This window comes from Erythrolamprus reginae, chromosome 1 (genome assembly GCF_031021105.1).
Source record: "Erythrolamprus reginae isolate rEryReg1 chromosome 1, rEryReg1.hap1, whole genome shotgun sequence".
In the NCBI taxonomy this organism is placed as follows: Eukaryota; Metazoa; Chordata; class Lepidosauria; order Squamata; family Dipsadidae; genus Erythrolamprus; species Erythrolamprus reginae.
This window is the reverse complement of record NC_091950.1, coordinates 82,997,762-83,010,178: the sequence shown is the minus strand read 5'-3', so window position 1 is coordinate 83,010,178 and position 12,417 is coordinate 82,997,762. Positions and strand designations below refer to the sequence as shown.

The 12,417-nt window shown below is 37.1% G+C and overlaps 1 protein-coding gene across 3 annotated transcripts in view; it reads left to right on the top strand.

The window, feature by feature from the left end:
* The window catches only part of BMF (Bcl2 modifying factor), a 91,351-nt gene that overhangs the window by 24,801 nt on the left and 54,133 nt on the right, over window positions 1-12,417 (top strand). For 2 of the 3 annotated variants that reach the window (XM_070734224.1, XM_070734214.1), the window contains exon 2: window positions 3,034-3,387. The exons of the other annotated variant lie outside the window; for it this stretch is intronic. In XM_070734224.1, coding sequence (XP_070590325.1) covers window positions 3,384-3,387 — 4 coding nt within the window. In that variant the 5' untranslated portion in view covers window positions 3,034-3,383. The remainder of the gene's footprint in view (window positions 1-3,033; window positions 3,388-12,417) is intronic. 3 annotated transcript variants of the gene reach the window in all.

The following is a 12,417-nucleotide window of genomic DNA, read 5'->3' as shown; positions in this document are numbered from 1 at the left end:
ATAGCAGTATCAATACTTCATGTGAAGTTGAGACTATTCCTTTGTTGGTGCAGCCTAAGACTGCATTTGGGGTTTTTTGGCAGCTGTAGCACCTCTCTGGCGCATACTTACATGTTTGTCCATCTAAGACTCCTAGATCCTTGCCACAGTTACTACTGTTGAGTTGCTGCCACCTATTCTATACCCTATGCATTTGTTTTTTTCCCTAAGAGTAAAGCTGACTTTTCTCATCAGTGAATTGCATTTTGTTCAATAGGCTCCTATAACCAATGAATTTCCCAACTCCCTCCATGCTGAATATAATTTTATACAATCTTTACATTTCACTTATTGGAAAAATTCTTCTACCCCTCAAGACCCTTATTTCAACGATTATAGCCCATAACAGGAGGGAAAAAAAGGTGGATTGTTTATGATAAGCAGCTGATCAGAGATGCAAATTTGTTCCTATCCTAAGGTTCTATACAACCGAAATAGTGCAAAAGTGTTTTGGACTTATGGAATGGATGATAGACATCTTCCAATAGTGTTTCCCTTCTCAAAGATTTCCCCTTTCCATGCTGCAGTTGAGCTATAATATATTCCCTGTTGTCATTAAGAGACTTAATTGCTCTATGTGTATATTTAGGAGAGTGAAAAATTGACTGTGTGCTGGCATGTGACCTGCCCATACATCTGCTTGTCAGCTTTAAGGTGTTCAAACAAGTAGATCCCCATAAAACAGGCGAGGGTAAAAAGAAAGTAAGCTAGAAAGTTGGAAGGAGATGTTTTGCTTTATCCACAATAATTATTAGGATACATCCAGAAGAATATTTTGTAGCAGGTGGCATTGAATCAAGTTATTGGCATTTATAGGGAAATAACTTTTTGCAGGCCACCTGCTTAATGTAAACAACTTTCTCCTATGTTTTCCTTCTTTTTCCTGAGAGAGATTTAAAAACCTGAAGGATCCCTCCCCCAAAATACTACAGGATAATGTCCCCAGGCTACTCATTACACTTTAAGTAGTTAATATAGTAACTCTTTTAGCCAACTCTGTCCCAAATCAGTGGTTCTCAACTGGTGGTCTGTGGATCCTGGTGGTCTACAAAGTCTGCAGAGAGGGGCGGCATACAAATCCAATAAATAATAAAAATAATAATAATAACTTGAAGAAATGCTACAATTTAAATCTGGGGGGGGGGTCTGCGGCATATGGACTGTGGCCACAAAAGGAAGAGGGCCATGGTGAAGAAAAGTTTGAGAGCCACTGACCTAAATAAATAGTCACAATTCAAAGTGTTGGTAATGACCTATAAAGCCCTACATGGGACCATCTTCTGCCGCACAAATCCCAATGGCCGATAAGGTCCCACAGAGTTGGCCTTCTCCAGGTCCCATCGACTAAACAATGTCGTCTGGCGGGCCCCAGGGAAAGAGCCTTCTCTGTGGCAGCCCCAGCCCTCTGGAATCAACTCCCCCCAGAGATCAGAACTGCCCCCACCCTCCTTGCCTTTCGTAAATTGCTTAAGACCCACCTATATCACCAGGCATGGGGGAATTGAGACATCTCCCCCAGGGTATGCTTGTGTTGTATGCTTTTTTAATGACAAGGTTTTTTTAAATGCTTTCTTTTAATATTAGATTTGTTACATTGTATATTGTTATTATTATTGTTGTGAGCCGACCTGAGTCTGCGGAGAGGGGCGGCATACAAATCTAATAAATTATTATTATTATTATTATTATTATTATTATTATTATTATTATTATTATTACTACTACTACTATATTATTATTATTATTATTACTTATTATTTTAGATGGTTAATTCTCAGTGGTAAGTCCATCTACTCCTAGAACCAAGTCTATTTTTTATACCTTCTCGTTTTCTTCCCTTCCCTGCAAATACCTCCAGTTAAAAATGTACAGTTATAGTACGATAACTGGGATTGTAGCACAAATCCAAGGAGTGTGAGCATTTTCTTCTGATTCTAATTCTGGGAAAATCCTTCCTCCCAAATTTCATACTGGGAAAAGTGAAATAATCTGTACTTGGTAACGGAATGTCATTAAGAGTTTACAAACTTTGTACATGTTCCTTAACAGAACATTCAACATTTTGTGCTGCTAAATTGTCACCTTCAAGTTATGGCTAAAACCCAATAAAGGATTACAGTATTGTAATGATCATTTCTAATCACACTGAATGACGCAGTAAATGCAATACATTACGTCAGTGGCTGGGCCCAAAATTTCCTTGGAAATCTATAGTAACTGCTTCTTGTTTTAGGACTAATGTGAGTGTTGTGTGTGGTGCTAAAGTGATATTTGCTTTAAAAGAAAAAAAAAATCTTCAGTAAGGTTTTGAAAAACTTAGTGAAAAAAATTCTAAATGATTATTTAGAATTCAGCATCTGTCCTGGTGTCTCTTGGTGTGGAATAGGGCAAAGCCTAGTTATCTCATAGCACACTAGCTTACCACATCTGTGTCACATGTATTTTGAAAAACAAATGTCTACACATCTCAAAAGCCATTTTCCAGACCAGAATGTATTGAAGCCTCAACGTTCCAATCAGAAAATCAACAAGGCAACTCATTGTAGAAGTAATGAAGGGAAAGCTTGCAGATATGAGGGTGGAAACAAATAGGGGCAATATCTAGCAGAGAATATGGGGGAATTGGAAAAATGGTTAGGACATTTATTCTGCTCTGCCAGACTAGGGGAAAAAACTTTTACATACAAAAAAAAAACAAATAATATTTACCAGGAAAAAAATGGGCTTCTACATTCTGCTAATACTGACTATCCCCAAGAAAGATAATCTGCTGTTCTAGGACTGGTTTTAAAAACCCTCTGCAATATCTCATCCATTCTTGTCTATGGCTCCACTCATCAGATTTATCCTTTAGGATAACTGTAAATATACTTAGGACTTGGGGGGTATCTTTATGAGATTTTCATAGTGAAATCCTGTACTTCAAAACGACTCACTATCGGATTTCCAACTTGCATAACTTCTGTGGTTTATGTTATCTTTGCTCCCCTACAGGATGAAGGCGGTGTAATAATCTTGTCTGATTCAAAAAGGCATCTTTACAAGAGAGAGGAGCATGTAAGAAGATCTGGTCTACCTCTTTAATAAGTAAAGAACTTGGGTGACACAAGACCTTCTTGTATCCAGTGGAGAACATTTTCCTCCTTGGAAACTTGAAGCTCGGTTGTGATTAAAAATGAAAATCTGTCTCTGGCTTTCAGTTAGTTTCTTAGAAAAGATAAACATTTAAAAGGAGTGTAAGAGGAAAAAGAACCAACAAAGAGAATCTTTTTCAGATGAAACTCTTCCTGTCACCAGGATCAGAAGATCTGCGCCAATCAATCTAATATAGGCATGACAGAAACATGGGTGAGCTATTTTGATTACAATTCTGTATTTTGCATATTGGGCATCCCCTCTTTTTTGCTTTTATACACTTGTCCCATCTAGTATTTTGCAAGTTTGTTTAATTGCAGTATCCATAATCCATACGGAGCATTATAAGAATTGTAGTCCAAGATACAATGCTTCTTAGGACAAAGAAGGATGGGTTTACATATAACAGAAACACTTACGATGAGCAATTATATTCTAATTCTTTGTATGACTCAGAAATGTCTCATGTAGCAAATGTGAAATATAAACCACCAAATATTCAGAGTGTTACCAGAGTCATCTTAATTAAAATATATTTAAACTGGCCAGAGTAAGTGAATAATGTTAGAAGAATAAACAGGGAGTGGTAAAATAATTGGTATTACCTACAAAATCTGACAGGGTAATTACCTTCATGTTTCTTTATATATAAGCCCTTTTTTGTTCAGAGACACTTTCTCACAAGTATGTGTCCGACTATTGAAACATGCTCATTGTTGTTTTCAATTCTTGGTTCTTACATTTAGATTGGCAGGAAAATTTATTCATCTCCCATAAAACCAGAGAAGCTTTTCTGCGGATATCACCACATTCTGAACTGGAGCCTTAATTTTTAAATTAGTGCCTTCACTTAGGTATACAAGTTGAAAAATTCAATCAGTTCCCAATAAAGTTAGGAACAAGAACCTGTTCTTGCACCATAGGCAATTGGCAAAGAATCTCTAAAAAGACTTTTAAAAGCAATTTAATAGTTTTTAGTTATTTTGTAAGTTAAAGCTTACGAAATAGAGAGCCAATACAAAGAAAACAGAACTACTCCTTCATTTGCCAGTTTAAAGTGCATATTATAGCAGTTGTGTTTGAATGTGGAGCAATGTTGAAAATCAACAGTTCTAGAGTGGGTAAAGAAGAAGTAAACAATTTTCTTTCTTGCTGTGAATCGCTGGGAAATTTGTCCTCCAAAGAGCATGGATGAACTCCAACTGTTATTTCCCCCCCTCCAGTGTCATGTCTAGTTTGGCTGGAAGAGAGAAGTGGTATGTAACAATTGAACACTGAAAATGATTAAAATAATTCCATTTACATTTTAAATCAGTGGAGGAGGGAGAAATCTTGTGTTTTGTTTTTGAGAAAGCTGCTTTCAATGGGAATAATTATTCAGTGGGAGAAATGCAAAAATATGGCCTTTTAAAAACCATTCCCATACATTTAAATGGAGGTAATATGTATAGTAGAAAAAGTTGCCCATTTGTACTTTATGCTATTGTACTAGCTTCATCAGCAGAGTTCAGCAAATTCATCACTACATAGTTGGTTCAACTGAAACATTTTTTTTTCTTTTCAGACAACCTGTCTCTATTCTGGATTGTTTACTCAGAGCCTTTGGTTAGCAATGACTAATTTTCTTGAGGGCATCCCCTGAGATTACCTTTGATGAAATCCTACCATAGCTCTCTGAAAATCATTGCAAAGCTATTATTCTGATAGTGTCATGGCTAACTGGATGCTCTCTTTTATTCTCATGTAATGTTTCAAATTCTCAAATCTTTTGCACAAAGAAATGTCACTGAAGGCATGCCATGAATCTTTTTGAATTCTGCTTTTAATTTAAGATACATAAAGTTTTTTTATTCCTTTGCCAACCCCCTTTCTCTAAAACTTCTGCAGAATTACCACATAATGTATACATGGCTTCTTAGTTATCTACAATAGAAATCAAAATTATATGTGGCCATATTAATATCTACAGAAACCAGTGCTGTATTTATTTTTCCTTGAATAAAAATAGTTCTATAATTCTATCTCATTCAAAAAATGATTAGGAGTGCCTTTAATATATGTAAGTATGTATGTGTGTATGTGTGTGTGTGTGTGTGTTCATGTTTATATATATATATAGACACACACACTGTATATACTGTATACACACTGTATATACAGTGTGTGTGTATATATATATGTCACATGTTTTTTTGCTGAATTTGAAAATTAAGGGGAAACTAGGATAGATCTATTTCGGCCTTATTTTGGCCTCATCAGCTAGCCATACCCACTGGGACTTGAACCTGCAACCTTTGCCTTGTAAGGCAGAGAATTATCCTCTAGGCTACAGTATCCAATCCCTTCAGCTCTGTACCATATATAAATGATTATGAGTTATTTTAGCATTGCAAAATAGCAAAAGTGTTGCTTTTGCTGCTTCCTAATACACATCTCTCCTTCATCCTCTCCCTCTTTCTCTAACTGCTCCTATTCTGAAACTGAAAAAGAACAAAAAAATTATGGGAGAATTTCCTTTGAAATGTTATTAATTTTAACTAAAAAAGTATAAAGTCTATAATGTGATAAACTGTTGTAGATTGCAGATATGGTATTATATAATGAAAATCACTTTCCCTTCAATACCGAATTAAGTCCTATATCAACTTCACCTTTTTTTCCATCTTTTAAAAATTAAACTAGAATTTTTAAAATGCAGACAAAATTGTTCCCACAATATTAATTTATTTATTTACTCACCCAATAATGAATCAGACAAATTACTTGTAATTTGTAATCTAGTAATAAGTTAGCAAAACATTTAGAAAGTAAAGTATATTAATACTTACAGTAGTAAAATAAATAATATATAGGAAAAACAACTATCTACCAGTGTAGCATTTCACCATGCACATAGAACTCCATAAATTATATTTAAAATATCTGGGTTAAATCATTTGCAGAGGAAGAATTAGTGTGAGAAGTATGCATTAGGAAGGATATTACATACAGGTGCAAGCAAAACAAATTGAATCCTGATGATATGCTATAGGTAGGCTCCTTAAACATTAACACAATCAGACATAGACATACCCATCGTCACATTGACACCCAGGTAGTTTTCTGGGAATAATACTAAACTTCTCAATTCTCTTCTCTGTTGGAATACAAACTCAAATAATTTGCCAAAATAATGATAGTGGATATGGGTACTTAGGGCCAGTATTCTAGTTACTTGTGTTTTAAAGTCAATTCAATATATGGCTCTTTTCCATGGATAGGGCTCAATATGATTCCCCATGGAAGCAAAAGTTTTATTCTTATTATATCTAATGCCAGAACTGGAGTCCAGGGGAAAAAAATCCTTTAAGAAGCACTATTGTATGTGATGTCTGGCCTTCTTTGTTTCCTCAAATGTTTTTGTTGCTTGATATGGCTATTCACAAAGTCTCTTGAGAAATTTTTGTCCTTTTACTAACCTCTTTTGTTCCAACAGATCATTAATTTTATTTCATATTAGGTGCACAGACATAAACACACATTTTAGTATATTTCATTGTTTCCTATATTTAAGTAGTGGACTGCTTAGACTTCAAAAGCCTCAGGGAGTCCCTAAAGCCCAAACAAACAATTGTTTGATTTGAAAATGACTGGGCTGCTGCAGAAAAACACTGAAATTGGTTGCAGCCTGGCTAAAACTTTCCAGAACATCTGTTATAACAACTGCTCTCAAAATTAAAATCAGAGCCATCAAAGTTGCAGGGACCTAAAACTAACGGTTTTAATAGAAAAAATATCACCCATGTGATATTAGTTCAAAATGAATTAGCTTACATTTGTCTTTCTCATTCATGGAAGTTTAGAATAGAAATTAGAATTACCAAAAATAAAACATAGAAATGGATAATCACCAAAGCCATGAATGTCGATGGGTAATTTCCAAAATATAAAAGGCATTTCTGCATGGGCCCACTATCCATGGGCATTTGCCAAGGTCGTGTCATCACAGCATGTTGCACATATATTGAAAACCTCATGTGATGCTAATGCAACTCCTGTCAACCCAGCCAAAATGGATAATAGTAAAAGATGACGAGTAATAGTAAAACAGGCAATAGTAAAAAATGTAGGAATATTTCTTGAAATGGTATGCTTCCTGGATAAAATCCTAAGCAACAAATAGTAAATTCCATTTTCTGTGGCTTTAGTCTAGTGAAACTTACTCAAAATTAAGACCTAAATTATGGTAGCAAACATACTTGCTCATGTGTGTCCATGACAGTTTTATTATATGTTAGGATGGCTGTAAAGTTCATGAATTTACTACGAAGATTTGCAAGCAGGCTGTAGGCATTCAACTGTCAATGTTAATACCTTGCAAATTGTTTATTAATCAGACGCTGATAGAAAAAAGACCTGCCATCAAACCAAGGACTGACAACAGCTAATAATCTTGCCTATGGTCATAGACAGAAAGCCACATCAATTTTAAGATGAATAAGTCTTTGTTTTTCTCAAAATGTGTGTATACTATACTTTCTATTTAAAAAGTGTTAAAAACCAATGCTGTGTTGGTTATGTTGCCTTCTACTGGTAAGTTCAGAGAAAAACAGCACCTGGTGTTTCTAAGTGGTCTTTTTTAATCATCAGATTTTTGCACAAATATCTGTCTCTTCTATAGTTTTCTATTTACCGTATTTTTCAGAGTATAAGACACACCTTTTTCTTTCTTTTTAGAGGCTGAAAATTCAGGTGCTTCTTATACTCTTAATGCAGCTTTTTTCTAAGCTTTCCCCCCCCCCCAGCCCTAACTAGGTGCTAATGATCTTCCCAGCTCTTATCTTGCAGGTTCTTTCATTGTTACTGTCTGTGAAGAATGTTTTCCAAACTCTAAGTCTTTGCAGAATTTTTTTCATTACTCTAAATTGCTCCAAGTAAGTTTCTTTCCAGTCCTAACCAGGTGCTAATGATGTTCCCAGCTCTTACCACTTGCAAGCTTTTCATTGTTATTCTCTGCTCAGAATGTTTTCCAAGCCCTGTCTTTGCAGGGTTTTTTTCATTGCTCTAACTTGCTCCAAATGTTTCTTTCCAGCCCTTTCCAGCTAACAATGTTCCCAGATCTTACCAGCTTGCAAGGTCTTTCATTGTTATTCTCTGCAAAGAATGTTTTCCAAACCTTAAGTCTTTGCAGGTTTTTTTTCATTGCTCTACTTGCTCAAAAATTTTCTTCCCAGCCCTAACCAGGTTACAACAATGTTCCCAGCTCTTACCCACTTGCAAGCTCTTTCATTGTTACGCTCTCCAAATAAGGTTTTTTTAAAGCCCTAACCAGGGGTAAAATAATGTGCTGAAACTGACCAGACTAAGGATGCTACTCCCTATTTTTCTCCCCCAAAACTAAAATGCATCTTATATTCCATTGCGTCTTATACTTCAAAAAATACGATATCTGCTATCTGATATGAGGTGATATAAGTGGCAAGAATATCACATTTTCTCCAGTCATCGTGTATTTTGGATCTGGGAAAAATGCCATCCTTCCCCCTAGGGAAACAGAATGCTGCAGTATAGAAAAATGAATGCAGGGTATCACAATATTTTTGTTTTAGATTCTATAAGAGAAGTGGCTATGGATGGGAAGCTATGTTACATGGGAACGGGATACAAGACTTCTGTTCCACATTCTAACACAGAAGAGCATGTCCCGTCTTTTTAAAATGGGAAAAGGATGCATGGCTATTATCTTTGATGGCAGTCGGATGGCTATGAAAACCATTTGCTGGGAGACTTATCATTCAATCGATGTGTTAACATTATCATAGCTAAAATAGTTACTATAAGAATTGAGCAAAGGACGTTTTCTTCATCATGGACTCTTAATAATAATAATAATAATAATAATAATAATAATAATAATAATAATAACAACAACAACAATAATAATAATAATAGTAACAACAACAACAATAGTAATAGTAATAGTAATAATAATAATAATAATAATAATAATAATAATAATACTTTATTAGATTTGTATGCCGCCCCGCTCCAAAGACTCGGGGTGGCTCACAACATAATACACAATGTACAAATCCAATATTAAAACCCTTATCGTAAAAAATTAATCACACAACCCAAGCAAACCATACATATGGGGCATATCAAACTTCCCCAAGCCTGGCGACATAGGTGGGTTTTTAGGAGCTTGCGAAAGGCAAGGAGGGTGGGGGCAGTTCTAATCTCTGGGGGGAGTTGATTCCAGAGGGACAGGGCCACCACAGAGAAGGCTCTTCCCCTTGGTCCCGCCAGACGGCATTGCTTAGTCAACGGGACCCGGAGAAGGCCAACTCTGTGGGACCTAATCGGTCGCTGGGATTTAAATACCTTTTGTGGCCATGGAGCCCGACCATGGACCCGTAAGACTTAAGATTTAAATCATAACCAGCAGTGGGTTGCTACCGCTGTGGTAGGAGACTGTGCACCAGTAGCGGCTGTCAGACTGCACAATTTGCACGCGACAATTCTGGTGCCAGTCCTATGGACGCTGCCATCTTTTTTCTTCAATTTTTCATATCTTTTGCTTTGTGCACATGCGCAGAAGCAAAATCTCATGAGATTTCAGCGGGTTTTTGTTTCCAAGTGAAGCTGTGTGCGCAGCACAGCAGTGGCAGCAGTAATAGCTGCCCCTGATCATAATCCACCCCTGATCATAACGTTTTTTCAAGCCTTCATAGATCCCTGTGGTGACATCGCGGCCCCCTCCAGGAGTTCGCAGATCCCAGGTTGGGAACCACTGAACTAGAGTATAATTACGGAGACAGGATATTTTATAGAGAGATACTCTTAAAATGCAGGACAGGAGAAAATATAGGGCCTACCATATTTTTCAGAATATAAAAGAGAGTGGAAATGTCAGTGCATGTTATACACCAATTGAAGCCATTTTAGCCTTCGAAAGCCCCACTCTGTGGTCCCATTTTTGCAAAAATGGGGTGCACAGAGAGTTTGGGAGGATTGCAGAATGGCTCCTGGGGGCAGCGGGAGGCAAAACAACTGATTTGGGAGGGGGGGTGACAGGCAAAAAATGGATGTTTTTGTCTTTCCCCAGCCCTTAGGGAGGATGGATGGATGGATAAATGGATGAATGGATGGATGGAAAGATAAGATAAGATCAGATAAGGTAAGGTAAGGTAAGATAAAATAAGATAGATAGATAGATAGATAGATAGATAGATAGATAGATAGATAGATAGATAGATAGATATTGTAGGAATGTTTGCCTTCTGTTTTTCTGTTTTTAAAATGATAAACTGACGAGACTCAACTTGGATTTGGATGGTCTCCAAATTGAATAAATGAATGATTATCTGGACCTGTGTCCTGCATTAGGCAATATACAAGTTTCTTTCTAGGAAAGAAAAGAAAAAGTTTTATATTAATATTGCTAGTATAAAGTTCTACCATATAAAATTCTCCAAATATTTTGAACAATATTTCTGTTTCTCAAAGTAGGCAAGCTTCTCCTATAGAGCAGCAAGTAGTTTCATAACAGGAAGCAAGGGCATGAATAAATTGACAATTGTGACAATGGAGGGAAGTAAGTACTGAAGGCTATCCACTGGGAATTCTTCAAGGTACATAAAAAGCAAAGGCAATGGGCTTGTTTAGAAGGAAATTATATCCAGAAAGGTTTAAATCAAATCCTAGGAGGGTGAGTTTATGAAAGGTTATCATGAAAGGCTATCACAATTTAAACTAAACCTCCCTGCTCAAAAGCCAAATAATACATCTTTTTAATATCGGAAACAAGTTTGGAACAGTTCTTCGTGTCCTTATTTAGTTTCGTCTAGGATTATTATTTTTTTTATTTATTTATTCATTCATTTGTCCAATACACAAATACATAGGAAGAAAAATAGACATGTAGTAATATATATAAGGGTAAAAGTGAACTTAGAGGAGAGGATATATGAAAGAAAGAAAATATATATGATAAGTGAGAGAAAGGAAAGACAATTAGACAGGGGACAAAAGGCAGACCAGTGCACTTATGTACGCCCCTTACTGGCCTCTTAGGAACCCGGAGAGGTCAATCGTGGAGAGTCTAAGGGAGAAATGTTGGGGGTTAGGGGTTGACACAATTGAGTCCGGTAATGAGTTCCACGCTTCGATAACTCGATTGTTGAAATCATATTTTTTACAGTCACGTTTGGAGCGGTTCATATTAAGTTTGAATCTGTTGCGTGCTCTTATGTTGTTGCGGTTGAAGCTGAAGTAGTCATTGACCGGTAGGACATTGCAGCATATGATCTTGTGGGCAATACTCAAATCGTGTTTTAGGCGCCGTAGTTCTAGGCTTTCTAGGCCCAGGATTGTTAGTCTATTTTCGTAGTCTATTATCAGGCGGGAGTTGCCACTCCTCCGGTGTGCTTCGTGTGCAGCTTCATGTCTCTGGCATGTGTGCACACACATCCGAGTGAGATTTTGCTTCTGCGCATGTGCAGGAAGAAAATTCTCATGAGGGGGCATATGTGCACATGAGAATTTGGCATTTTTTTTGTTTTTGCACATGTGCAGAAGCAAAAAATCACCGAAATCTCATGCATGCATCTCCTCATGAGATTTTGTTTCCTGTGCATCCACAGAAACAAAATCTTGCCTGGACACCGGAGACATGAAGTTGCAAGCACAGCTCAATTTTCGCTACCAGTGCAGCGTCTTTATAGAAACACAGAAACATAGAAGATTGACAGCAGAAAAAGACCTCATGGTTCATCTAGTCTGCCCTTATACTATTTCCTGTACAGTGGAACCCCGACATAAGAGCTGCTCTACTTAAGAGCAACTCGAGATAAGAGCTGGGAGGGGAGAGATATTTTTGTTCTACTTACAAGCCCAAATTCGAGATACAAGCGCCAAGGAGCTGTCTCCTGAAGCCAAACGCTAACTTCCGCGTTCGGCTTCAGGAGACAGCTGCGAAGCGGCGCGCGTGTTTTAAAAGGTTGCAGCCGGCCTGGGGGGCTCGGGGGGGTGCTTGCAGCTTTCTTTCTTGCTCTTTTTCTTTCTCTCTTTTACCTTCCCTTCCTCTATTTCTTCTTTTCTTTCTCCTTCCCACCTTCTTCCCTCCCTCCCTCCCTTCACTCATTCCTCTCTTACTCTCCCCTTTCATAAGTTTCCTTGCTTCCTTCCTCTGTTCCTGTCCCTTCCCCCTTTCTTTCTTTCTTTCTTTCTTTCTTTCTTGCTCTTTTTCTTTCTCTCTTTTAC